Below are 27,404 nucleotides of genomic sequence, written 5' to 3'. Positions count from 1 at the left end.
GCAATATGTGCCTTATTTTTGCAAGGATTGTAATTGGGTTGATTGTATGCAAGAGAGAGAGAGAGATCAGAACATTATTATATATTCTGACTCAAACTTTTTTAAATGCTTTACAGTTCATGAAGCAGAACAAAAATATCTAGAACATCTTAAACAACAAATATGTCTTACTTTATTCCTTTGTAGTTTTTTTATTGTATTATTATTTTTTTGTTCATATATTTACAATTTCAAAACATTCAAATAAAAAACAATAAAGATGATCTCTGGGAATAAAACTTTGGTGGTATAGACATTTACATTGTCTTTTACTATCTTGAACATTTTTTACGATTAAAGCCAGGGCTACTGTATGATGTCATTTAAGCAACATGTGATTATATCATCTCATGTCTAGCAGCGTGGTCAGTGTGTTTTCTCTATATTAAAGTCCGAGCAGAAATAGTTCTACAACTGAGCAGATTGGTGATGTACAAAATTCATCTATACATTTCTGATTATTTAAAAACACTCTTTTTTGTCTTTTATACAGGCATTGTGTGTTATGCTTGCTCATTTTGTTCCATGTTGGTCACCAGTCCCTTGGTGTCTACGGTAGTCGTAGCTCGTGTAGGGTTGTTAAAGTAGAGCGTGTTATCAAACGTACACTCCCCGACGACCGGCAAAGATGGTCTTTTGTAGAAGAGGAAGCCAGCAAGTCCTGCAACAGCAATAATCACCAACACGATTGCTATAGCGATGCCGGCGTAGCCATGAGAGCCCTCTTCCACATGTGGCTCTGCAGGGAAAAATGAATAATTAGAGTACTGAAAAAACTGAGATGGACGTTTATTTATAAAAAAATATATATATATATATATTTTTTTTTTTTACATATTATTACTATTATTAAAATGTCAGTGCAGTTGATTTAAAGTAAATGACGTGTTTTACTCACGAACTGCCGGCTGTTTCTCAGTTGGTGGTATAACTGAAAAAGCATGCGTGCATAAGATTAAATTATATAATCATCTTAAGATACATTGAATGCCATAAAAAAGAGAAATAAAAATGTTTTTTTTTGTATAAGGCACCAGTTATAGACTGATGTGTGTGTGTGTGTGTGACTTACTTTTGGCGGTTTTGCAGATATAGCCTCTGTATGCACTACAGTGAGAGTTTACCCACAAGCCAGTTTCTGATTTGGCCTCCACACAGTCGCCTTGCACACCGGGTGAACGTGGTGCCCAATTGATGTAGTCCACCACAGTGTTATCGATCCACATCCACTCGCCTGACAGATAGACACACTTCTTACTTGCACATACTTACATACTGTATAGGCTCCTTTGGCTGACTCAAATTTGATAGTGAAGCTACTCTGAACTCGAGAAGTAATAATATGAATAGGTTTTAAACCTGTGTAGCTGCGGTGAAGGCCAATCCAGAAAGATCTGGACTCATCGTGAAGAATCTCGATATTCTGCCGGATGAAGGTGGACTCCACTGCATCCTCTACGCTCACTAATGATGCACCTGTGCATAAAGGTTGAGAATTATTATTAGCTAACATTTGCTTACAAATTCATGTTAATTTAAACCATTTAATACCCATTTTATAAATTTAAAAAAATGTATAAATTTGATACAGTATATGCTAACAATTCAGGGCTAGAAGCCATATGACTTGAAGACAATCAGACTTTATACTGTAGGTGTTGAAGTTAAAGTTCCATTCCATAATGCATGATTTCATTTTAACATAATACCATTAAAATATGTTTCCAAACTCTACACTAAAGCTACAGTAATTGCACAAAACCTTGAAAAACTCAGAAGCACTGGAAAATCTAAGCAAGTGGAAGTAGGTGATCCCAGGACTTATCTATACAGATTATCCTCTGTCGAGTGGAGCCTGGAGCCTATCCCAGGCAGGGTACACTCTGGATGGACACTCACACACCCAGTCATGCTATGAGCAATTTGGAGAGCAATTAACCTATTGGGCATGTCTTTGGACTGTGAAAGAAAACTAGAGTACATGGAGGAAACCTACTAAGCATGGGGAGAACATGCAAACTCCACACACACAGAACAGAGATGAGATTAAATCCCCCAGCCATGGAAGTGCAACACGGCACTGCTAGCCACTAAATCACTGTGCTATCCAAATATAAAAGGGTGATATACTGTATGGACAGAATTGAAATATATGAAATATTTACATAGGCCTACCCATTCTCATACACTCCACTGAAGCATGGGCCCAGTTCTCATTCCTTGAGGCTATGAAAACATAACAATGTCCTCGGAAAGGTACCCAGACCTTGGATTTCTTTGGTTCTGGGCAACGTCCTGGAAGCTGAGGGGGCTCAGTGGGTGCAATATCTGTAAACAGAAAACGTTTCTAGAATTTCTATACAATTGACAAAAACACATTTTTACAGAATATATTGATCCGGTTGTATTTGCTACGTTTTTTTTCAAAGGCAAAAGCACAAATACAATAGCATTTAGAATTATGCAACCAGTGAAAACCCTGTGCATGTATGGTATAATGAGCTTAAGCACCTACCTGGTGAGCGTTTGCAGAGAGAGTAGTAGCTTTTGCTGCAGTCTGATGTTTTCCATGTTCCATCTGTGTCGATGTATACACAGGCCTGATTCCTCAGTGGTTCACCTACAGCCCATTTAGTAAAGCGCAGTAACCAGTTATCCATCCAGCGATATCGTCCACCAGTCTACAAACGACAGGAAGGAAGACACACTCAGATGAGGATTGGTGTGTGAACCACCTACTACTGGAGCTCATCTTCCCATGGGTTGACATCCAGATGTCCATAAAGCACAGCCAGTTACATTGCACAGTGATGGAAATCACAACCCACCATTATCAAAATTATTATTGCAATCCTGCAAGTGTTTTTTTTTTAGGCGTCTCTACGTAAACTGTTTGATGTGCTTACCGCATTGCTGTTTAGGCCGATCCAAATAGGCTCTTTCAATTTTCCAGTTCTGAGTGTGATGAAGGCCTGAGTAACAGAGTCTAACACACTAGCTAAATCAGCATCATCTGCTTTGCACTGCCTCCTTGCTTCATCCCAGCTCATCTTCTCAGCCTGTACCTTATATGAATTATTTCCCAGTTTAAAATATGATGCCGATGACACTGTTGTCGCCGGAACTTGGACCTGAGAATCTGGAGCAGATTAAACACACATTCCTAATAAGCATCTAATTAAAATAGTTTTGTAATGTACAAATGTGTTTGATTATCGTGATAGTTTGTGCTGCGGCTACTGTCACTCACCGATATTTCTCTTGCAAACGAAACCTCGTTTCTCTTCACAGTCCTCAACCTTCCACATGCCGGTAATCTTGTCTGGTCCTTTTACCATGATGACACAGTCAAACTGCAGAAGATGATGATTATGGGATTAAATAATATCTTCAGAATAGGAATTCGGTGAGCATATGACAGTACATCGCCAAACAACACATACATGTATGCTACAATAGGACTGAAAGGTAGAATGTTAAATAGTGGTAAAAAAAAGACAAAAAAGACCCTAAAGGCCCTACAAACAAACTTTATGACAGCGCTTACACTACAGAATCCCACATGGCTTTGAAAGTGATTTTCACACAACATCCAAATCACATAATGTCCTATTGCACAGAAAACATGCAGACATTAATAGACTCATACAGTATATTTAGTTCATTAATGCTGGAGTGACTGTCATGACAGTAATACGGTAACCATCCTTTTTCTTGGCTACAACATTCTCCAAAAACCCATTAAACACATTTAGTTCACTCACAGCAGCTGCTGTATTGCACGCCTTGTAGTTTTGTTTTCAAAAATAAGCAATGCAACTGGCCTCGTCATGACACATTGCTGGTCATTGCACATGCTTTTGGTCAGTTTTTGTAAAAATGTGGGGGTTTAAAGCTTCTGTGTGTGTGTCTATGAAAATGGCATGCATTGCTTTTTTGCGGTTAATCTGGTCATATTATCTTTCTATAGTAACAAGGTATACACAGGAATGTATAACAATAAATGTATTATGTGCTCTTGGTTGACAAAGTACTGTATGTGTACTTTTGAAGGCCAAAATTTTGCGGACACCTAACTGTCACACTCATGTCCACCCTTTCCATTTAAAGACTTCTTCCCTCCTTTGGTGTTATAATAACCTGCTCTTCTCTGGGAAGACATTCCATTAGATTTTGAAGAATGGAAATGGAGTTTTGTCTTTATTATTAAGCCACAAAAGCTTTCGTAAGGTCAAAGTAAATAATGTTGGGCAAGACCTGACATGCAATACGTCTTGCAATTCATCCAACAGGGGAAACATTTAATTTCAAGAAATAACTTAGATGCAACTGAGAAACTCCTGACTTGAAGTCATTTGATAGGTGTTTGGCATGTGTAGACGGGAAAAACTGGGTAGCCATCACAAGGTTAATTGTGCTAAAGGAAAGTGTCTCCATTGTCTTTGTAATGATTTGATCCAAGAAAAGTTGAAAACAGCAGTTTAAAAGAATGAATCAGACTGTTAACAGTCTCTTGTGGCAGCATCGTAAGGTAACATTCCAGAATCCAGGAAAGAAAAAAGAAATTCTGAATCATTGTACTTTGATCTTTATTTTGGTGCTCAGTGAGTGGAAACCAACTGAGGAGAAACATCAAAAGTATGCTCACATGACTAATATTTGATTAAAAAGGAAAATAATTTGATAGCCAGACTAATTCCCCATTGGAATCAAAAGTCCTTGCAAACTGCAGTCTAAGACTGAAAGTCAACCAGACCTACCGTGTTTTCACGTGAAAAGTCATCATCCCACCTTACGAAGAGCTCCTGTATTAAAAAGAGTAAGATTTTGTAAAAAAAAAAAAAAAAAAAAAATTATGTTACATGTTATATAATTGATGATTGAACACATGAAACAAGAGAAATCTTCGCACAGTAGGAGCATGACCACATACTGTATAAAGTCAAATGTGTGGTTTTGTTAAAAACACAAGACAGGAAAAAGACTCTCTTTTTTTTTTTTTTTGCAGATAGAAAAGTCTACTACTTCCAAGACCCAAGTCCAACAGGCCAGGTCAAGATATCTTGCAGATCCATGTTTCACTGTGTTCTAACATTTTACCTTTAAATGGCAAAGTTAGGAATCTAGTGACCCAAAGACACAAAGACTCAAGTGGTTTCCAAGTGTATTGTACAAGTAGACCAAATATAGAAAGAAATCATTGGAAGGCTTTCCACAGTAAGAACACATTAAGTGGGACTAACTTTAATTTAATTATAGAGTATACTGTATATAAAATACCTGGTGGACACAGACCGAGAAAAAATGCTCACCTTGCACTAATGTACAAAACCTGAAAATCCCGACAGTAGGTTGACAGTAGAAGGAAAGTAGGTTAACAAGCTCTCTTTATTAAGAACGATTGCCTTTTAGAATGGTCTCAGCATTTTTGTACAAGGATTTCGCTTCTCAGAAACGTTAAAGAAAACACACAGAAACAAGAACAAAAGTGAATTTTCAAAGCTCTGTTGCAGTTTCAGACAACCCAACTTCTTTCAAATGCTCAAGGGCAGAAAAGACAAAGTGACTTCCAGCACTGAACTCGGAATGTCTGTTTTAAGCAGCGGAAGTCAGCGAGTAGGATAATGCAACATGGACAGAAGAAGCAGACAAAACGCTTTGCTTACTGTACATACAGTAGATACTTTGCAATCACACTCAAGGCACAGAAGGACAGAGGAAACAGTGTAGCTGAAGATCCGCATGACCCCCTTACTGCCACATATTATCCAGAAATGCTGTGCTTGAATCTTTTCACAGAGAAGTCAAAGTTGCTACACTACTGTAAATGAGTGGTAAATAATGGTGTGTAGCTTACAATTAAGGTGTGCCACTAACGAACTTAGTGTCTTCAAACAGGAAGAAGTTTGGCAAAAGAGTAATAGGCAGTAGTCCTCATATGAGGATCTTACAGTACATGGAGATACAAACTGTGTGTTTGGGTTAAGATGTGATGTAACAGTGGGGTCTCATAAGGTCAAGTTATTAAGCCTTGGATTGTTGAAAAAGTTCCATTAGAAAAAGCATTGCAACTTGCATTTTTATCTCCCTATACATCTGAGCAGTTGAGGGTTAATGGCCTTGCTCAAGGACCCATGATTTCACCCCTGAGCTATCCCTGCCCACTAAGCTGTAAGCAAAATGATTATGTGCATATAATAAAGAAATTATCATATATTCTTATATAATAGAGAAAGAACACTTACATCTACTCCATATGCTCTGCGTCCATCTGGAACTGACACTGGATGGCCCTTGGCCCAGTTTGTGAACCGGACTCCTTTTCCATCCGTCCAAAGGAAGCGCATCTCCCAGTTGACATCATTCAAGCCAATCCACACGTCATCACGTGCGCTGAGCATCATAGTGGTGAGAAATGCTGAGGAGATAAAGACAAATTATACCGGACTTATCATTTAATTTCTCAGCTCGAATGTAATTCCTATTCCAAAGCTAATAGAAGACAATTGCCTCTATGGGCTATTTTTCATTTCAGTATAACGAGTACCTTGCTCTGCTTGACTCCGAATGGACACTAGGTTGCCTCCTTGGGCGATGCAGTATTGTCGAGCATCAAGCCATGATTTGTCTTCACTACTATCTTTCCCTACAAATTTATAACACTGGGGAGAAATTTTAAATCAGACAAGTAATATCATCATGTTTTATTTTAGAACCAGTGGTGCTAATAGTTTCGCATAAGCCATACTGATCTTAAGATTTTTTCCGTATTTTACACATGCATGTCAGAAACGCTGACTTCCTTCATAATTGTGAGCATATCTTGATGAAGTCTGAAAGTGTCATAGAAAAGCGAATGACGGCTATCTAGAAAGTATACCTCACTGTAGATTCAGTAATGTGAATGTGAAAATGAAACACTCATACACTTCTTGCATCCATCGTCACTTTATACACTGATATTCTCATTAATAAGGCCCATGTTCTGGCAGCCATTAAGCTTGAAATGTTTTAAGCATTAATAATATCCATTGTTTTATGTGAAGGTTTATTCGCTCACTTTTCCCTGATAAGCAGTCCAGTCAGAACTACATCCTCCTCTTGGTACAGTGGTAGGAGCTGCTGTGCTGCTGACAAAGTTAGCACTTCTTTTACAGATAGACGGTAACTGCACTCCACAATTAATATCATTCCAGTATCCTGGAAAAGAGACAATTTCATACAACCGCCAAATTTATCGATGACAACATGGTTTAAAAAGATGAGGTGGTCTTACCCATACTCTTGTACATTGTAACACAGTTTTCATCATTGTTGGCAAAGTTTGGTTCATTTTGGTTCCATGCTGTATAGACAACTGGGGAACCATCCACCCAACTGGAGGAATGAGAAAATGTTGATAAGGCTGATGGGAAATTTTTTTTTTTCCTAGTGTTACCACTTTATTGCATGTTACCTAAAGGATTTATCCAATCCCACTGTCATTCCAATGAAGTACTGGTCCTCTGATCCTCTTGAAATCTGTAAGATTGAATTCATAAAAAAACAGCTTTAAGTTTGGTTTTATCAGAAAAGAACAGTGGCACTGGGTTCGGTCCATTACCTGTTTATATAAAAACTTTCTTTCACTTTGACCGGTAATGACAACAAGGTCAGAATGATTCTTCTTGCAAAATGTGCGAGCATCCTCCATATCCAGACGGTCATTGTTAATGTAGTACTGACTACCATTGAACTGGATCCAGCCATCATCTGTAATGTTATACTCCACTATTGTGCATAAAAGACACATAACAAAAATATTAGGTTGTAGAATTAAGAAACCTTATTTTATTTTGTTTTATTTTATGTATGCACAACACATGACAACTAATAAATATAAGCTGTTTTAGCAATCCAATACAAAGATGGGCAAATTAAATTAATTAAGTAAAATAATACCTTGAGGCGCGCTTGTAGGTGGAGGTTTTGGAGTTGTACCTGTTGTAAATGTCAGAGTTAAACATCTAAATTAACTTCAGAATGATCAGGAGAACAATTATTGTTAATTCGGAAATACTTCAGTGAAAAAAGGTAGACCATATACATTGCAATTGGTGTGTATACTGTATGTGCAGGCATGCATGTGTCTGTCTGTCTGTCTGTCTGTCTGTCTGTCTGTCTGTCTTGTTTTGGCTGGACTACCTACCCAGTGGTATCTGACAGATCCAATCATTGTAGGCTTCACAATCCCTATCGTTCCACCTATGACCATAGTAGAAGCTGACTTCTGCACAATGCTCATTCGAATTGTAATTATTAGGCTCTCCATAGCTCCAGTTCTCATAGTTTGACTAGCATGCAGAAAGACACACATAATGGGACAAATAAGACACACACACATGTAAAAGCCTTACCTACTAATTTAGACACACACACGAAAAAACTAAATATGTAAATTATATTTAGACTACAAACATAAATTCAACTCTGTATCACGCAGACTATAGTGGCTAAATTACACTCATACAGTACTATGCCAAGAAAATGGTTCATAATGGTTCTAGTCTATATTAAATAACTTAAATATGTAATATAACAAAAAATACATACACTGATCAGCCATAACATTACAATACAAAACACACCCAGCATTATGCAGGTTTCACTTGTACCAATGACCTGACGAGACCTCTGGGGGTGTGCGGTGGTGTCTGACAAGAGAATGTTAGCGTTTGTTTCTTTGAGTGCAGTAGTTTGTGGGTTGGGGCCTCCATGGATCAAACTTGTTTGTCCAGTGCATTCAATGAATTTGAGATCGGGAAGTTTGGAGGCTCTTTAAGGCTCTTTGCCTGCTAAGCCTCATATGCGGCTTGCTGTGATGCACTGGGTGTTCTGATACCCTTCTATCATGGTCAGCATTAACTTATTTAGCAATTTGCACTACGTTGCTATATGTTTGATCCATACAGGCATAAATGAACCTTGGGTGCCCATGGTCATCTCACCAGTATACTGGTATATAATTGATTATCACTGTTGTTCAAGTCACCTGCTGGTGGTGTTTGGTGGTGCTGATCAGTGTATAATTAAGAATAGTAAAATAGGACAGGCATAGAAACCTTATAATTGATAACTATACACATGTCACAAAAGATTACATTTATACTAAACAATTTACAGTATTTTCAACATGGCTTTCGGTTATTATTATTATTATTATTATTATTATTCTAATTAATAATAATAATAATAATAATAATAATAATAATAATAATAATAATAATAAAACCACAGCAATAAATTGAATTATACAAAAGCCAACAGCAAAAATTTAATTAACTCACTGAAGTTCCATCTGACCAGGTAAAGCCAGCATTATCATCCAACATATTAAAGCCAATCCATCCTGGATCATTTCCCCCACTATACCTTTAAGAGGACAATAATAATATGCATTTCAATTCTAAAATCAAATAAAAGTTATTCAACTTACAATAATAATATTAATAATAATAAATAATAATACTTACGGCAAATTGTTGGTTTCAGATTCACCATGAAAGCTAGCAAGGTCACCACCAATGACTTTGCAGAAATTCCGTGCTTCAGTCCATGTTTTCTTATCGTCTTTTGTATTTCTAAATATCTAAGAAGTTAGGGGAAAAAAACCATAAGATGTTGCATGAGAATGTGTGTGACTTCATGGTTTGGAGTATTACATCCACAAGGTTAGTTTTTTAAATCAATAGAATCCTTTGATGTGGTCATACTGTTTTTTTTTTTTTTTTTTTTTTTTTTTTTTTGTGTGTGTGTGTACTGTATGTGCAGTGATGGTACCCGAATGCAGTTGCCAGAGTCTTTTTTTATCCATTTCGAGGGGCAACTAAGTGGTTGTGTCACTGGAGGTTCTCTGGTTGTCGTGACACCTTCTGCTAGTTTCTTACAGATGTATTTCTCTTTACTGTCACAGCCGATTACATCCCATAATCCTGCCGCAGTCCCTGTTCGCATAGCAACACAGCCTTGGCGCCTGTCTAAATGTTGGATACAAAAAAAGGAAACTTCTTAACATTCACTACAACATGCATCTTCATTCCAAATACCCAAATATTTAATGTTAATCATATGACTTATGAATAATATCCATACCTGGCATTCCTACATTAAAGTGTGTAAATTTGACAGTTTGCTTATTTGTCCACTCAAAGCGTTCTAAACGTTCTGTATTGGACAGGCCGATCCAAAAATACTTTTCAGGTCTTAAGCCAATCTGGCTGATGAGAAACGCATTCTCATACCTAAAATAAAGCCCACATGACAATATCACACACGTCCATGCAATATTTAAATGTATTGGTATATAAAGCAGTACAGTATGTTACAGTATGTATGTGTGCCTTACCTGTCTGCAACTTGAACTAGTTCAGCTGCACTCTGTCCACATGCTGTTTTGGCCTCATTAAAGTTTTTGGCTTCTACAGCAATGCTGTAGCAATAGGAGCTGAACCTGATCCACCCCTAAAAGTACAATGGAAAGCAAACACACTTTAGTTCATCTGAATATACAGTTTTTTGAAAGCTAATGAAGATCATTCATTCATTTTCTACTGTATACCACATATCCTGTTTAGGGTCATGAGAAGCCTTGAGCCTATCCCAGGAGACTTTGAGCATGAGGCACCCAGGAGAGGGTGCCAATTAATCACATACAGTACAGGCAATATGCAAGTCTTTGGACTGTGGGAGTGCCAGAGTGCCTGAAAGGAACCCACCAAGCACAGGGTGAACAGAAAAACTTCACTCACCCAGATGGACAGGATTCAAACCTTAGACCCTTGAGGGGCGAGGCCACAGCGGTAACCATGAGATCAATTGTATTCAATTGTATAAACCAAACCAGATATTTTAACAAAAGTTCATTATGAGTTGGAGAGATGAAATTCCATGCATATGTATGATTTGCCCCAAATCTCCACATTTCCCACATTTTTTTGCTAAATATAATGTTATTTATAAAATGTCCTCCACATATGGAGCTTTCAGGGGAAATCTTGCATTGTTAGTTCCCACGTCGTGTTTGTTGTGTTTTTGCATTATAACCTTAGACAGCCTTTTTTGTGGATGCTGTGTGATCAGTTATCTCTGCCAGTGTTCTGTCCCCAAGCTTTGCATTTAAACTAAGCTCTGTAGTAAGCTTATGAAAGCTACACAGTATAGATCAAAAAGTCAGGTAACTGGACCTTACCAAATGTGTGCACGGGTTTCCACTGTTTTCCTCACATCCACATGTGTGGACTTTTTAAAAAAGATATAAATGTACGTTTTATTACTATTTGTGTTTTAAATGGTTCTCTGCCAAGAATGGCTTTATTGCATGTACTGTAGTATTAATTCACTAGGGAAAGCTCGAGGTCAAAAAGAACCCATTGTCACAGTCAAAAACATTCATTATCAGCATTTTCCTACAGCACTCAGTCTGACCTTTTGACCGCAGCAAGATTTTTTTAAGCTTTATTGTTTTAGTAGCAAGGAGTCAGCAGTTGTTCAAAAAAAAAATCCCATCTTTTTCCACACCCTTTTCATCATTCTCTCACTAAGGGGAGGAAAGTCATTGTTTGAACAAATGTCACCTCAACACTAGTTGGAATCTTTACAGAGTATTTCACAACAGCAAACAGGATGCAGTGTGCTGCTACCAATCCAATACTCTGAGAAGAGAAACTCGCCAACAGGTATGGGAAGTTATGTTTCAGATCTAACCTAAAACTACTCTTGGATTTCCCGAACCCAAAATAACAAAAAACTAACCCATTGCTACTGCCAACCCCAGACATTATACATTGGTCTATGGTACATGGATCTCTAGTAGCCTTTTAGCAGATCATGGTAGTATAGCCTAATAATCCTAAGTAAAACTGCTTCTTTTTAAATAATATTGTGTTACACTTTGAAAGCTAAGACAAACACCTTGTGCACTTTTTGGGGGTACATTTGCAGAACTTCCCACAGCTTTTCAAGTCCTCGGGTAAGTTCTTTTCTCAAGTTAGTAGGGTTGATGTATACTGTAGGTGCTTCATGAATAAACTCTCCAGGATAACATCCTTCCTCTAGGAAGGGACTATCTAGAACCCTGAATGACAACAAGATATAAATGTTCAGAAGAACATTCATATCTTAAACCCAGTGATGGTAAACTCAGACTTTCTGCATTGCATAGTGCTCCAGTAAGGAACTAGAATTAAACTTATCTCAACAGTTATGGATCAAGGTTTTCCCAATGTTTTTATCAACGGTAACTCCGCCCTGCAGAACAGAAATATGCAGACATGGAGGGAAGGCATTGGCTATCAAGTAGGTGCTGAAAGACATGCACTTCTACCTCCTCACCCTTGTCACAGGCTATGCCCATCTCCACCATATGGTGTGGGGGACTATGGGACAGAGCGTCTAAATGCAGACCACCAACCTCTGAATAGTGACATACCAAGCGCAGCACCATGGTCAGCGACACCACAGATTAAAATGAAAAATGAACATGCTAAAAATGTAGAGAAAACTGTTAATGTACTGTACATGTCTGCAAGGTGCTTATTAGACACATCTAAGACTGGTAGATCACCCAGGGAGAAATAAACAGGCAACAAACACACTGACCAAATGGTCGTAATAAAAGTGTAAATAAATGAAAAGAAACCATGGGGCTTTCCCATGGGGCTTACAAATTTTTATAAACAAGCAGTGAACTGTGCTGTGACTCTTAAAACCAGGTGATCTACCATATATTAATTGTTTAAAATTGTTTAGGTAATTTTAACTTTTAACTAAATTTTAAACTAAACCTTTGCAAAGGAGATTTTTTTTCTTAATTAATCCTGTCTGCAATAAAACCATAGACCAGATCCATCTATTTATATTAAAACATCACAAATTACGTAAACTCTTTTTATATACAGTGCTTGTACATATGTTCAGGACATTGTTCTGCACTGTACATTGTTTGGTGGTGCAAAAGTATGGTGCACGTATTGAGCATTTTGTGTGTGGATAAAATAAAACATAATAGATAAGGACTAAATCCCTGTTAAATGTGTGTTCGCAGAGTAAGAGAGGGTATGACTCACAGCAGGACATCCGGGGATGATCAACTCAGGTGACCCCGCTGGTTTGGTGGAGGCTTTCTTTTTACACATGTAGCCATACTCCTTTTCACACATGTGATCCGCCCACTTTCCCTCCTAAATCACAAGATGCAAAATAGCCACAATCACAGAAACACCTTCAGTGTGTCATCGTCATAGGTTATACAGTACCAATTCATAACACATTGGATTTAGCGGTAACTGTACCTTTCCTTTCATGAGAACACAGTCCTCTCTGAGGATAGCTGTGTGTGAAGGTTCTCCAACAAGCCACTTGGCAAAAGTGACATGGGATCTGTCCGACCATTCAAACAGGTTCTCAATCTTCTGATCATTTAGACCTATCCAGAGTTCATCAGTCGGCACTGGTGAACAAGCACACATGCATCCAAATGAGTGTCCATGTGAGTGGGGAAACAAGCCCATGTGTTGAGGAGTATATATAAGTATAAGGGACCAAAAATGTAGATTTCCGCTTCAAAGTAAACTTTTAGAAACTTTTATAAATATTATTCTTTAATAATGCCTGTTTATGGTGTGTCCATGTATTAATGTATATTGTATTTTATCTTTTTCTGTATCAAGATTATAAATATGCACTAAAAAAGATATACTGTACACGCTTTAACTTTAAAAAAAAAAAAATGTGCATATAAAGCATGGTCACATGACAGCCTCAAGAATGGTGTGACTGCTGACGTGTTCAGTGAAAACATAATACCACACTATAATTCAATCTAAGGTTTAAAAAGTGGGTTTGAATAAATTTTCTGGGACCCTTTGTACTGTATTTATTGCAATGCATTATGACTCTTTGGTATCTAACCCAACTAGATATGTAAGTACATGCTCTTACAGTATCCACTCTGTGATATAATAAAGCTGTGTTCTTCTATATTGTGAATACTGGTCAGGTCGGCTCCTTCTTTACGGCAGGTGGTCAGAGCATCTTTCCACATCATCTTAGTGCGTGACAGAGAGTAGCAGTGACCAGAATATGGCACCCAGTTGATTGGGCAGAAACTGGGTTCATCTTTTCCTATCATACACACACACACACACACACACACACATATCAGTAAAATGCAAGTGCTATATGCAAATGTGTATACTTGTGATAACACTGTATATCTTCCTCTAGATCTTACCAACTGAAGGTGTAACGGTAGTGGAGTTCCCCTTGCGGCAGATATATCCCAGTTTACTGCTGCATCCTAGACTCTCCCATTTAGATGCTTTCCCAGCATTGAGTGCTGCACAGTTCATACCAGGCTCCAGCAACGGGTGGCCTAAAGGATGATGTATGGGTAACAGTATGCTTGGGAATAGGCTTAAAGCATGAGCGTATGTGTGTGTGTGTGTGTGTGTGTGTGTGTGTGTGTGTGTGTGTGTGTGTGTGTGTGTGTGTGTGTGTGCACTAACCAGGAGCCCAGTTCAGATATCTAAATGGGTTTCCATTGCTCCATTGCCAGCCACTTTCAAAATCCAGACTGTTTAATCCGATCCAAAGAGACGAACCAAGTATATTAGTTAACCCTAAAAATACATATTTATTATATAAAAGAGAGAAAAAAAAACATTCCTGTTAGAAAAATAAAACGTATTTGGATTTACTGATGTGAAGTGAGGGTTGTGTACCTGATATATATGTTTGTTCATGCAGCTCCATGATGCTGAGCAGATCAGCGTCTTGCTGCTGGCAGCTTTTGCGAGCCTGATGCCAGGTCAGCACTGACTGAGTGTTTCTCTGGTACAATACACCTGTGACTGGATCACTGTCCCAACCTGATATTGCTATACACCACAGACACAGAGATTTTCAAACACACACTGGTGAATATCTATGTATATATATAGAACGTATGCGATCAATAACACACTGAGCCAATTATCATTAAAACAATTCTGCCTTTATGCGATAAGAGATTGAAGAAAGGAAAAGAAACAGTGTGTCCCTGTAGGCCAATAAAGCTAACAATACAAAGCTTCACTTTCTCTTTCCACAGATCACAAAAGACTCGTGGATCTCTATAAATAAAGTTTTTTTTTTTTTTTTTTTTCCTATTTAATGTGAGTATATTTTTATATGTGAATATAAAAGCTCTCTAAATATCACTAAGGCAGCAGAAAATATTTTCACTTACATCTGCAATAAAACAGGAAAATGCCGAGGAAACAACTTCACAGGAAGTGTGCGATTCAGCAGGTCAATCTCCAGACCTGATTTTTGGGCTGACCCCAGTTTTACGGCCATAGTATAGCATACCATTTTAAATACCATTTAAAAAGCAATTCTGTTTCAACTACCACAGCACTTACTGCTTTACATACTGTACAGTAGGTCTACCTGTTCCTCCTGCCAAAGTCCTAATGCCTAACTACGACTCACACACATATTCAACATGTCTATTATAACCAGTTCGACATAGTCTTAAAGATTTTAACATCTTTTAATGATAGTAATAAATCTTCTCTTAAATAAATAAGTGTTCTCTTACATTTTGTTGGACAGAAACCCCATTTCTTGTCCTGGTCGTAGTCTGTGACTGTGGCACACCAACGTTGTCCATCAGATCGCCCATCAAGGGTGCACTCAGCGTACCATTTCTCTCCATACCTAAAGGGAAACTGACAGGGGGTGCCCAATGCATTGCCACCGATGGTGAAAATCTCTGCAAAAAAAAACAAAAAAAAAAACAGAAGTGATACAAGTACAAAGTGTGTGATTAAAACGGTTCCACTCTTGATATTTTTCTTTTCTGTTCCTTTTTATTTGCCTTAAAATGCATGCCCATGAAACTTATCGGTGCTTGACCAGACTTTATAGATCATTTACAACCCAAATTATGTGAAGTGATGTCTTATCTTACCATGAGTCAAATACACTACTGAACTCAAAGTTTGGGATCACTTGCAATTTTTGTTTGATAAAAAAATTTCTACATTCTACAACATGACTAGGGATTTTAAAACTATGAAAGAACACATGAAATTAGGTAATATGGTAACAACAACAGTCAGTTGTTATATAAAGACAAGAAGGTCAGCTGCTCTAGAATGGTTCTTGCAAGAACAGTAATGTCAAGTGCATTTGCAAAAACCCACCAAGCACCATGATGAACTTAGCTCTCATGAAGACCATCCCAGGAAAGCAAGACCAAAACTTACCTCTGCTGCAGAGGAGAAGTTCATTTAGAGTTACCAGCTTCAGAAATCACCAATTAACAAACAGCACCTCAAATTAGAGCCATTATAAAGGCTTTACAGAGCATAAGTGGCAAATACATCTCCATATCAACTGTTTAGAAGAAATCATTGCATATGTTGGGTGACTTCAGCATTGCTTTACAATGTAGAAAGAAATAAAAATCAGGAACAACCATGAAGTTTGAAAGTGATACCAAACTTTTGAGCCATATGCCACATCAGTGCATAAAGTCAGCTGTGTATAGTCAAGTGATTAAGCTACCCGACAAATAAAAATCACTCTTTGTTCAAAGATACATTATATACACCTCTACAAACCCCCTACATAAATTCAAAGTAGATCCTACCTTGGTATCCATGAGAGCACAGGTCATTCTTAGTTCCGTATATTTGCCAGCGGCTCCATGAACCTGTCCCTGAGTACAGCAGTAAATTGGGCTCATGGCGGTTACCGTAATTCAGATGCAACGGTTGGGTCTTGATACCAAACAGAGTCTCGTTCTTGCACTCCCATGTCTGTATGGGACTGAGCTCGTTGCAGGGGAGCAGAATAACCCGAACCCAATCTTTAAGGTCCTGAGATCCAAGGCACAGCTTGTGGGAGATGCTTAAGATCCTAGAAGAGGAAATCCATCGGAAGCGCTGCGTGTCTGAAGACGAGTCACAGTCACTGGCCTGTGCTGCGTTGGGATCTACCACCTTCACACATTTGTTGTGAGCCTCGTTGTAGATCATGAAGGAACTGCTGTCTATAAAGTGAAAGGAGAAAACACAAAATATGGTGTGATTTCTTATTATCCAGATCAATGTTTTATCTTTTTGAAATGTTCTTCTGTAGATTTTTATAAAGACAGGTATTTTCAGTGTCACACACTCGGATCATTTATTTACAACCACATGAACGTTTAAATCAATAGTTCCCTGTTAAATGAAACACTTGGTATCTTAACGCATCAATCTGTTTACACTCATATTTACATACCTATCTGCACAGTGAGGTGCAAACTCATGCAGAGGCACACCAGCACAGACAGAGGAAACTGGTGATTCTCCATATCTCAATCCAAGAACAACAGTTCAGAATCCAAGGACAATAATCCAGACAGGTTGTCGTGTCTTTATAAGTTGGTATGTCTGGATTTCAGCTCATGTGAGTAGTGTGAAGCTGACAAACCATGTGGAACAGATACACACCCCTCATTTGTTTTAAGGTTGGAGTGTGAATCCTTTTTTGGGGTGGGAGTTAAAGACAGGAAGAATGTGGCAATCTTTGCAGAGGATCTCCTTCTGTTACTTACTCATGCACATTTGTGCACTCACACACACTTTTACGACAGATATACTGTACATCAATGCATAAACTGGACGAAGCCTTCTTTATATATTTTTTTATTACATTTATAATTTAAATTGTGTATTCATGATTGAAGTGGATAAATGAAATTAATTAATTAATTAATTACTCTCTCTTAGATTAATTATTATGATCTTCTCGTTAGGTTAGAAGAACATTAAACATTGTCTTTGTATAACAGGACATTAAATCCAGTTTTTGTAAGTTGCTCTGGATAAGAGCGTCTGCCGAATGCCGAAGCTTATGGTCATTTTACAATGTATTGAACTTTAAGTCACTTATTGAATTCAGTTACTGAATGTCAGATTGATTGCAGGTACAATGACAGACCACTAGAGATCTTGGGTAATTAACAACCTGTTCTATATTGACTCGATCAGACTTGGTATGCAGAAATGAAAAATAAAAGAATTTATTGCATTAAATTAAATGATTCAGGGAAACGTTCACTACAGAATTATATTCTCAAAATGTTTTTTTATTTTCAGATGAGAGTATTGACAGTATGAGTTGTGGATCACGTAAAAAAAAAAAAGTGCTGATAAAGTAAAAGAAAAAAGGCAGTTGGAATTTTAAGAGGACCTGCAGCTCAGCAAGAAGGAAATCTGTCCCAAAGACTGGAGTACAAAGCAGGGAAATCCTGTTTCCTCCCCAGGGGGTTAGAATGAGTTGATGTTGGCATGAAAAATGCAAATGAAAAGCTGCATCAATTAATAAATACAAAATCACCTCAGTAAATGAGTTTTTAATTAATATTGCATAAATCTAAAAATCTAATTGATTCAATTTATTTATGGTTTTTAAAAAATATATATTTTCATGCAGCAGGAATGATAGGAAGATATCAGAAAGATAAATAACATAGGACATGAGGAAGAAAATGAAAGGCCATTAAAAACTTTTACATGTACAAACCCGATTCTCCAGGAAACCTCAGATCTGCTCATTTCCCTTTTTCATTTCTAAAATCACACAGGGAGAAAAATACCCTTTAGCTATTTTTTTTTTTATCTGAAGTTTAAATCTCAGAAAAATATAACTTGGAAGTTGTTTTCATAGAAAAAGAGAGACGAAATAATTGTGTTTTTAAATCTGGGCATGGATTTGACAAACCTTTAAGTACTGTAAATGGAAAAATAAGTTGATGAAAAGAAAACGGTGACAGAGTGCATATAATATATGTAAAGACAATAAAACTATATGAGGAATAAAACAGCTGGAACTATATTTTATAATGGAATTTAAATTAACTGTACATGAAATTTTGCATAAAACAGTTAATATACAACAGGTCATTGTTAAATACCAGATTTATACACAGGTATACACAGGTAGGCAATTTGATAAACGTTAAAACATGAAAAGTCAGGAGGTTTAGCATATTTTAACTGCATTAAACAGTTGAAATAAAAAGTATTTTTTTAAAAGTAATTGAAAAAAATAGGTGGCCAAGTGATTTTTTTCTAACTGTCTCCCTGCACCTCCAGGTCCGGGGTTCAATGCGTTGGGTCTGTGTGCGATGTGGAGTTTGCATGTTCTGCCCATGCTTGGTGGGTTTTCTTCAGGTTCTCCGGTTTCCTCCCAAAGTCCAAAGACATGCAGATTAGGCTAATTGGCGTGATCAAATTGCCCATAGTGTGTGAATGCGCATGTGAATATGACTGGAGGTCCTACCACCGTCGTACAAGATGAAAAGAAATACAATGTCCACTATTGGCCTCGAGTGGTCACCACTGACCTTCACATCCCTGGTTGGTCTACAATGGTTCTTAGTTAAATGGATGGAAACAAGAGTAATAGCAAAGAACTATGGACAGTATTGGTATTTACACTAGGCAGAACAATATAAAACAGCTTAGTAATGACTGGAGTGTAGAATTTCTTAACAATGATTTCTGCAGTGTGCTGTAGTGCCACTTTAAGTGTTGACCTGACAGCCATCATCTTTTTTAATTGAAAAAAAAAAGTATTAAAATATACATAAAATGCATTATTGCAGGTATTTATACTTTTAATTTTTACTAATAATTTAGTTTACAGAATTGCTTGATTTCTCAGCAGGCTTTATTGCAACATAGTTATTATGCCAGTTGGAAAATTCTAAGTGAAGGCTTTAGTATGCTTTTTTTATTGTTTTTTTTTTTTTTTTTTTGTAAGGTATAGCTCAGAGCATTGATAAATCATTTGTTAAGTATTTCTGAATTGCCTTGGCACTGCTCCATGGCTTAGCATCGTTTAATCTATCATGGATCCTGGAATTATTACAATCACTCAAGACCAGATATCCTTTTTACTGTAGCAGATGGAAAGGTTGAAAAATAACCTTTGAACTAGTGAGATAATTTGTTTATGGAAGGAGGGACAATGATCAAACCGAGACATGGGAATTTGACTGTTTATATTACATTTATTGTAGACTCCCTGACCAAAAGAAAAGAAATCGGTATGTGAATTTAAATAAGCAAATACGTTTATGTAAATAATTACTACAGTGATTAATTTGTTTCAGCTGGAACAAGTATTTAATCTGTGCTTGCTTTTCATTTCTTAAACACATGAATCCCAACCGACCCAACTGAAATTCTTTAGGAAGTGCGAGAGAAAAAATTACGATGTGGTTTAACTCTCCTGTCATGAATACCAGATCGTGGCTAAAAATTCATGTTACTCTGAGTGGAAATAAATGTTGTGATATTGCATGAGTCAAGGCAAAAATGCCACAACAATGCACACTGTAATCAAACCTAAAACAGTCCATCAAAATATTAGATTGCATTCTATTTAACACCAACACCATCACATTTTCTGTGGTTAAATATCAAATAGCTTCCAATATATGCAGTGCATATTCTGTATGCGCATGTTTGTCCCACATGGTGGTAAGGTTAGGTGTTATGATGAGCTTCCGGGAGGGTGGAGGATAGGATTCTAAGAAATTCCTGAAAAGTGTTCCAGAAAAACTCCCCTTCAGGGAAAATCTGCATGTTTTTGGACTGTGGGAGGAAACTGGATTACCCGGAGGAAACCCATTTAGCAAACTCCATGCATACAGACACAATCCCACGGTCCACGGTTTATGCCGCCTAAGGCCTGAAGTTTCCTGGGGTAGGCTTCAGGCTTCCTGCGACCCTGCACTTTAGAAGATGAATGAATGAATGAATGAATGAATATTTCTACTGTTAAAAACATTGTCAATTAAGAAGTGAAAAGAGCAGGATTAATTCACATGCTTTAAACAATAAATCAAAATCTACGATAGTGGTGGTGAATTTACTAGATGAAGAAAGGTAGGTTACAAACTTCACTGTAGGTACTGTAGGTGTGAACAGAGCTACAGTACTGATGTTCTGTATGGATACTACAGTATATAAGCATTCCCAGTACAATTGCTGAATAACCTGACATAACAAGCTATATAATGGACCATTGTACGCCACCAGTGTCCCTGATTGTGCATTGGGAATGTACAAATTTTTGTGTTGAGCAATGTATTATTTTCATGCATGTGCCTCCCAGATGATAGGGATAGGATCCTGGAGACTGAAATGATGGAATCTTGCTTTACTTTCAATACCTTTTGACATTGTATCAGCTTCAACGATATACAGTATGCGAAGAAATAATAAAATTCACAGTGCATTGATTCAAGGGCCAAAGTGAACCATTCGAAGATAATTACTTGGTTGCCAGCAGAGTTACCCTTACTCAGAATTTACTCTAGTTTAAATTTCTCTTCTCTTTTAGTACACAATTAAGAAGGTTGCTGCTGATGAAGGTGCTGATGTTCTGAATGAAATAGGTGTGATTATGTCATGCTGTAGTCAAGCTCTTTCCAGTTGGCTTAGATTACTCCTTTCTTACAATGAAAGGTGGGAAGTATCCCATTACATGCACTGCTGTTTGGATTTGCGTAGCCCTCAGTGACAACTGAGAAAGTCTCTGACATTGTTTCTGTCCCCAAATACATTATCTACTCTGATGAACAAATTTTTGATGGAGAGTTCAAACTCACACTGCCTCATGGCGTGCAAGCATATTTTCTACCTCTTTTTCTTTAAGAGTGGGCAAAAAAATAATGTAGTGCAGTGTTGAAATATAGGACATATTCAGCATAGTATGTATTTTATATTATGTTAGGCATAAAACCTTGGGGAGGATGCCTGATATGTTGTAGATGCTTAAATCAATTCCATAGTCGAGCTGAAATAAACAAATTCCTGCTGATGATCAAAAAACATATTTCCTGGGTAAGTGACAGCTTTATGGCGATTGTACTATTCATTTAGTCTTATATATTTAGACTTTAGACAGCAGAACTGTGGTCAGAAACAGGAAATGGTCACACAGTCAGACATACTTTGCAATATATTCAGCTTGGCCTGGCTTGCAATATGATCTGTGCAGTTCTCCAAAGCCAAAGTGGCTGGACCACTACAGTGTAGAACAAACATTTCATGTCGGGTCATAATAAAATGAGATTGATGAACAGAGGTGGGTAGTAACAAGTTACATTTACTCTGTTACATTTACTTAAGTAACTTTTTAAAAAAAATAAATAAACTTTTATGATTAATTTTACTACACCATACTTTTTACTTTTACTTGGGTAGATTTGCGAAGAAGAAATGCTACTCTTACTCCGCTACATTCGGCTACACTCGACTCAATACTTTTCTACCATTTATTCCAACCGCGGTGAAGTTGGTTTGACGTTGGACGTTGGATATTCGAGCTCCGGCATCCAGATTTCCAAATTGTGGCGGAGATTCGCTGATTTGTAGCGGGGATTCGCTAACAGAGGCCGGCGAAAGCAGCTCGCCTACTGCGCGAGTTAGGGACCGTCTGCAAATTACTGTCCGACTGAAATACGGATATTATTAATATTGTACACATATTTAAAATAAATAAATGATCTATTGCCTCAAAATCCATTCTAAAATGTGTGTCCACTTGTTCTGGAGAGGGCACAACCTTTTTTTGGCAATATTATGACTTTTTATTTTTATTAATAATTAGTATTTAATAATTCTGCATTTTACTTCAATACCTTCCAAGTCATGTGACCTATTGACTCAAAATCTATTCTCAAATGTGTGTCCACCTGTCCTGCAGAGGGCACAAACTTTTTTTGTCAATATTATCACTTTTCATATTGAGTAATAATTAATATTTAATAATTATGCATTTTACTTCAATACCTTCCAGGTCATGTGACCTATTGACTTAAAATTTATTCCAAAATGTGTGTCCACCTGTCCTGCAAAGGGCACAACCTTTTTTCTGTCAATATTATCACTTTTAATTTTTATTAAAAATTAATATTCAATAATTCTGCATTTTACTTCAATACCTTCCAGGTCATGTGACCTATTGACTCAAAATCCATTCTAAAATGTGTGTCCACCTGTCCTGCAGAGGGCACAACCTTTTTTCTGTCAATATTATCACTTTGCATATTTATTAATAATTAATATTTAATAATTCTGCATTTTACTTCAATACCTTCCAGGTCATGTGACCTATTGACTCAAAATCTATTCCAAAATGTGTGTCCACCTGTCCTGCAAAGGGCACAACCTTTTTTTGTCAATATTATCACTTTGCATTTTTATTAATAATTAATAGTTAATAATTATGCATTTTACTTCAATACCGTTCAGGTCATAAGACCTATTGACTCAAAATCTATTATATAAGAGGTGTCCACCTGTCCTGCAGAGGGCACAACCTTTTTTTGTCAATATTATCACTTTAAAAATTTTTTTAATAATTAATATTTAATAATTATGCATTTTACTTCAATACCGTTCAGGTCATAAGACCTATTGACTCAAAATCTATTCCAAAATGTGTGTCCACCTGTCCTGCAAAGGGCACAACCTTTTTTTGTCAATATTATCTCTTTGCATATTTATTAATAATTAATATTTAATAATTATGCATTTTACTTCAATACCTTCCAGGTCATGTGACCTATTGACTCAAAATTTATTCCAAAATGTGTGTCCACCTGTCCTGCAAAGGGCACAACCTTTTTTTGTCAATAGTATCACTTTGCATTTTTATTAATAATTAATATTTAATAATTATGCATTTTACTTCAATACCGTTCAGGTCATAAGACCTATTGCCTCAAAATCTATTATATAAGAGGTGTCCACCTGTCCTGCAGAGGGCACAACCTTTTTTTGTCAATATTATCACTTTAAATTTTTTTAAATAATTAATATTTAATAATTATGCATTTTACTTCAATACTGTTCAGGTCATAAGACCTATTGACTCAAAATCTATTCCAAAATGTGTGTCCACCTGTCCTGCAAAGGGCACAACCTTTTTTTTGTCATTATTTTCACTTTAAATTTTTATTAATAATTAATATTTAATAATTATGCATTTTACTTCAATACCGTTCAGGTCATAAGACCTATTGACTCAAAATCTATTCCAAAATGTGTGTCCACCTGTCCTGCAAAGGGCACAACCTTTTTTTGTCAATATTATCACTTTGCATTTTTATTAATAATTAATATTTAATAATTATGCATTTTACTTCAATACCGTTCAGGTCATGTGACCTATTGCCTCAAAATCTATTATATAAGAGGTGTCCACCTGTCCTGCAGAGGGCACAACCTTTTTTTGTCAATATTATCACTTTAAATTGTTTTAAATAATTAATATTTAATAATTCTGCATGTTACTTCAATACCGTTCAGGTCATAAGACCTATTCCCTTAAAATCTATTCTAAAAGGTGTGACTTCTTGTCCTACAGAGGGCACAAACTTTTTTTGTCAATATTATCACTTTTCATATTGAGTAATAATTAATATTTAATAATTATGCATTTTACTTCAATATCTTCCAAGTCATGTGACCTATTGACTCAAAATCCATTCTAAAATGTGTGTCCACCTGTCCTGCAGAGGGCACAACCTTTTTTTGTCAATATTATCACTTAAAAATTTTTTTAATAATTAATATTTAATAATTATGCATTTTACTTCAATACTGTTCAGGTCATAAGACCTATTGACTCAAAATCTATTCCAAAATGTGTGTCCACCTGTCCTGCAAAGGGCACAACCTTTTTTTTGTCAATATTTTCACTTTTAATTTTTATTAATAATTAATATTTAATAATTATGCATTTTACTTCAATACCGTTCAGGTCATAAGACCTATTGACTCAAAATCTATTCCAAAATGTGTGTCCACCTGAGCTGCAGAGGACAAGTGGACACATTAAATTATCAATATTATCACTTACATTTAAGTCACTTATACTTCTTCTTTGTCTTTCGGCTGTTCCCTTTCAGGGGTCGCCACAGCGAATCATCTGCCTCCATCTAACCCTATTCTCTGCATCCTCTTCTCTTACACCAACTAACTTCATGTCCTCTCTAACTGCATCCGTAAATCTTTCTCTAGACCTCCTGCCTGGCAGGTCCAACCTCAGCATCCTTCTACAGATATATTCACAATCTCTCCTCTGAACATGTCCAAACCACCTCAATCTGCCCTCTCTGACTTCATCTCCAAAACATCTAACATGGGTTGTCCCTCTGATGAACTCATTCTTGATCCTATCCATCCTTGTAACTCCCAAAGAGAACCTCAACATCTTCAGCTCTGCTTCCTGTAGCCTCACCGTTTCTCTTGGATTCCTCTCATTCACACACATGTATTCCGTACCTCAGTGGTTAAGGCATTGGACTACGGTTCGGAAGATCCCAGGTTCAAACCCCACAACCACCAAGTTGCCACTGTTGGGCCCTTAAACAAGGCCCTTAACCCTCAACTGCTCAGATGTGTAATGAGATAAAAATGTAAGTCGCTCTGGATAAGAGCGTCTGCCAAATGCCTAAATGTAAATGTAATGTAAATGTCTTGCTCATACTTCTCTGCCACTCCAGACTTCCTCATACAACACCACAGCTTCTCTCTCGGCACCCTGTTGTACGCTTTCTCTAAATCTACAAAGACACAATGCAACTCTTCATTACCTTCTCTGTACTTCTCCACCAGCATCCTCAAAACAAAAACCGCATCTGATGTACTCTTTCTAGGCAAAAAGCCATATTGCTGCTCACAAATGCTCACCTCTGCCCTTAAACTAGCTTCCACTACTCTTTCCCACAGCTTCATTGTCTGGCTCATTAGCTTTATACCTCTATAATTGCCACAGCTTTGCACATCTCCCTTGTTCTTAAAAATCAGCACCAATACACTTCTCCTCCATTCCTCTGAAATCCTCTCACTCTCCAAGATCTTGTTAAACAAACTTGTCAGAAACTCTACTGCCACCTCTCCTAAGCACTTCCATACCTCCACAGGTATGTCATCTGGACCAACAGCCTTTCCACTCTTCATCCTCTTCAATGCCCTTCTTACCTCACTTTTACTAATATTTGCTACTTCCTGTTCCACAACAGTCACCTCTTCTACTCTTTGTTCTCTTTCGTTTTCCTCATTCCTCAACTCCTCAAAGTAATCCTTCCATCTTCCCATCACCCTCCTGGCATCTGTCAGTACATTTCCATCTTTATCTTTAATCACTCTAACCTGCTGCACATCCTTTCCATCTCTATCTCTCTGCCTTGCCAACCTGTACAGATCCACCTCACCCTCCTTACTATCCAATCTAGCATACAAGTACTTATATGCTCTTTGTTTGGCCTTTGCCACCTCTACCTGTACCTTACTCTGCATCTCCCTGTACTCCTGTCTACTCTCTTCAGTCCTCTCAGTGTCCCACTTTTTCTTAGCTAGCCTCTTTCCCTGTATACACTCCTGGACTTCCTCATTCCACCACCAAGTCTCCTTGTCCACTTTTCCCTTACTTGATGATACACCAAGTACCCTCCTACCTGTCTCCCTAATATTGGCTGTAGTTGTCCAGTCAACTAAAAGCACCTCCTGACCACCCATAGCCTGTCTCAACTCTTCCCTGAAGACTACACAACATTCTTTCTTTCTCAGCTTCCACCACTTTGTCCTCTGCTCTGCCTTTGTCCTCTTTACCTTCCTCACCACCAGGGTTATTTTACACACCACCATTCTGTGTTGTCTGACTACACTCTCCCCTATCAACACTTTGCAGTCACTGATCTCTTTCAGATTACAACGTCGACACAAGATGTAGTCGACCTGAGTGCTTCTGCCTCCACTCTTATACTGTATGTCACCCTATTTTCCGGTATTTACTACTGCCATTTCCATCCTCTTTGCAAAGTTCACCACCCTCTACATTCCAGACTTGGGACTGGCACAAGAAGACACTGGGTTGCACCCCCCCCCCTCTGGTTGCACTAAGTCACTTATTCTTATATTTATTAATAACTAAGGTTGAAATACAGTTGCAAGCAATAATAAGCAGGTCCAATCATCTTGCGCAAAAATACATTGGACACAGTGGACACATGCATTTAAAGGAGACATACCAATAACATAATGACATGATTTTAGAATGGGGGGGAATTTTATGTCAAGACCTTCAAAAAGCTCTGGATGCTGAAGAAAAGCATCACACAATAATGTCACTAAATGTGATGTCACTCAATATAATGTCACACAGAAAGTCGCTGCAGCATTGAGGGAATTGGTGATCCCCCCCCCCCCCCCCCAATTTTGCCTTCTGAGAGACACGGCCACTCTAAGAGGTTCTTTTTATACCCAATC

At 37.4% G+C, this 27,404-nt stretch overlaps 1 protein-coding gene across 2 annotated transcripts; it reads right to left on the bottom strand.

Moving 5' to 3' along the window:
- Positions 1 to 159: 159 nt before the first annotated feature.
- On the bottom strand, positions 160 to 17,558 carry mrc1a (mannose receptor, C type 1a). Of its 2 annotated transcripts, XM_053495632.1 has the most exons (31): positions 17,350 to 17,558; positions 16,715 to 17,116; positions 15,659 to 15,832; positions 14,799 to 14,954; positions 14,583 to 14,696; positions 14,309 to 14,449; positions 14,017 to 14,199; positions 13,368 to 13,525; positions 13,143 to 13,256; positions 10,424 to 10,539; positions 10,171 to 10,319; positions 9,859 to 10,055; positions 9,552 to 9,667; positions 9,366 to 9,450; positions 8,228 to 8,372; positions 7,981 to 8,019; positions 7,643 to 7,809; positions 7,496 to 7,560; positions 7,316 to 7,416; positions 7,100 to 7,239; positions 6,587 to 6,701; positions 6,285 to 6,457; positions 4,800 to 4,844; positions 3,290 to 3,392; positions 2,946 to 3,178; positions 2,555 to 2,720; positions 2,215 to 2,367; positions 1,399 to 1,515; positions 1,112 to 1,273; positions 938 to 970; positions 160 to 778 (listed from the first exon to the last, which is right to left on the bottom strand). In XM_053495632.1, exons 1-31 carry the CDS (start codon positions 17,420 to 17,422, stop codon positions 543 to 545), a joined length of 4,371 nt encoding a protein of 1,456 aa, XP_053351607.1. In that variant the 5' UTR covers positions 17,423 to 17,558; the 3' UTR covers positions 160 to 542. The 2 variants fall into 2 exon arrangements, with proteins under 2 accessions (XP_053351607.1, XP_053351608.1); XM_053495633.1 differs by lacking the exon at positions 4,800 to 4,844.
- Positions 17,559 to 27,404: the final 9,846 nt, after the last annotated feature.

This window comes from Clarias gariepinus, chromosome 1, assembly GCF_024256425.1.
Source record: "Clarias gariepinus isolate MV-2021 ecotype Netherlands chromosome 1, CGAR_prim_01v2, whole genome shotgun sequence".
NCBI lineage: Eukaryota > Metazoa > Chordata > Actinopteri > Siluriformes > Clariidae > Clarias > Clarias gariepinus.
This window is presented reverse-complemented; position numbering and strand designations above follow the sequence as displayed.

Coding starts and splice junctions, on each gene's coding strand:
- mrc1a (XM_053495632.1), bottom strand. CDS start 17,422: ATGGAGAATCACCAGTTTCCTCTGTCTGTGCTGGTGTGCCTCTGCATG. Junction 10,320..10,423: donor CTAGTTCAAGTTGCAGACAG/GTAAGGCACACA, acceptor GCTTTATTTTAG/GTATGAGAATGCGTTTCTCA. Junction 1,516..2,214: donor AGTGGAGTGTATGAGAATGG/GTAGGCCTATGT, acceptor CTTTATGCACAG/GTGCATCATTAGTGAGCGTA.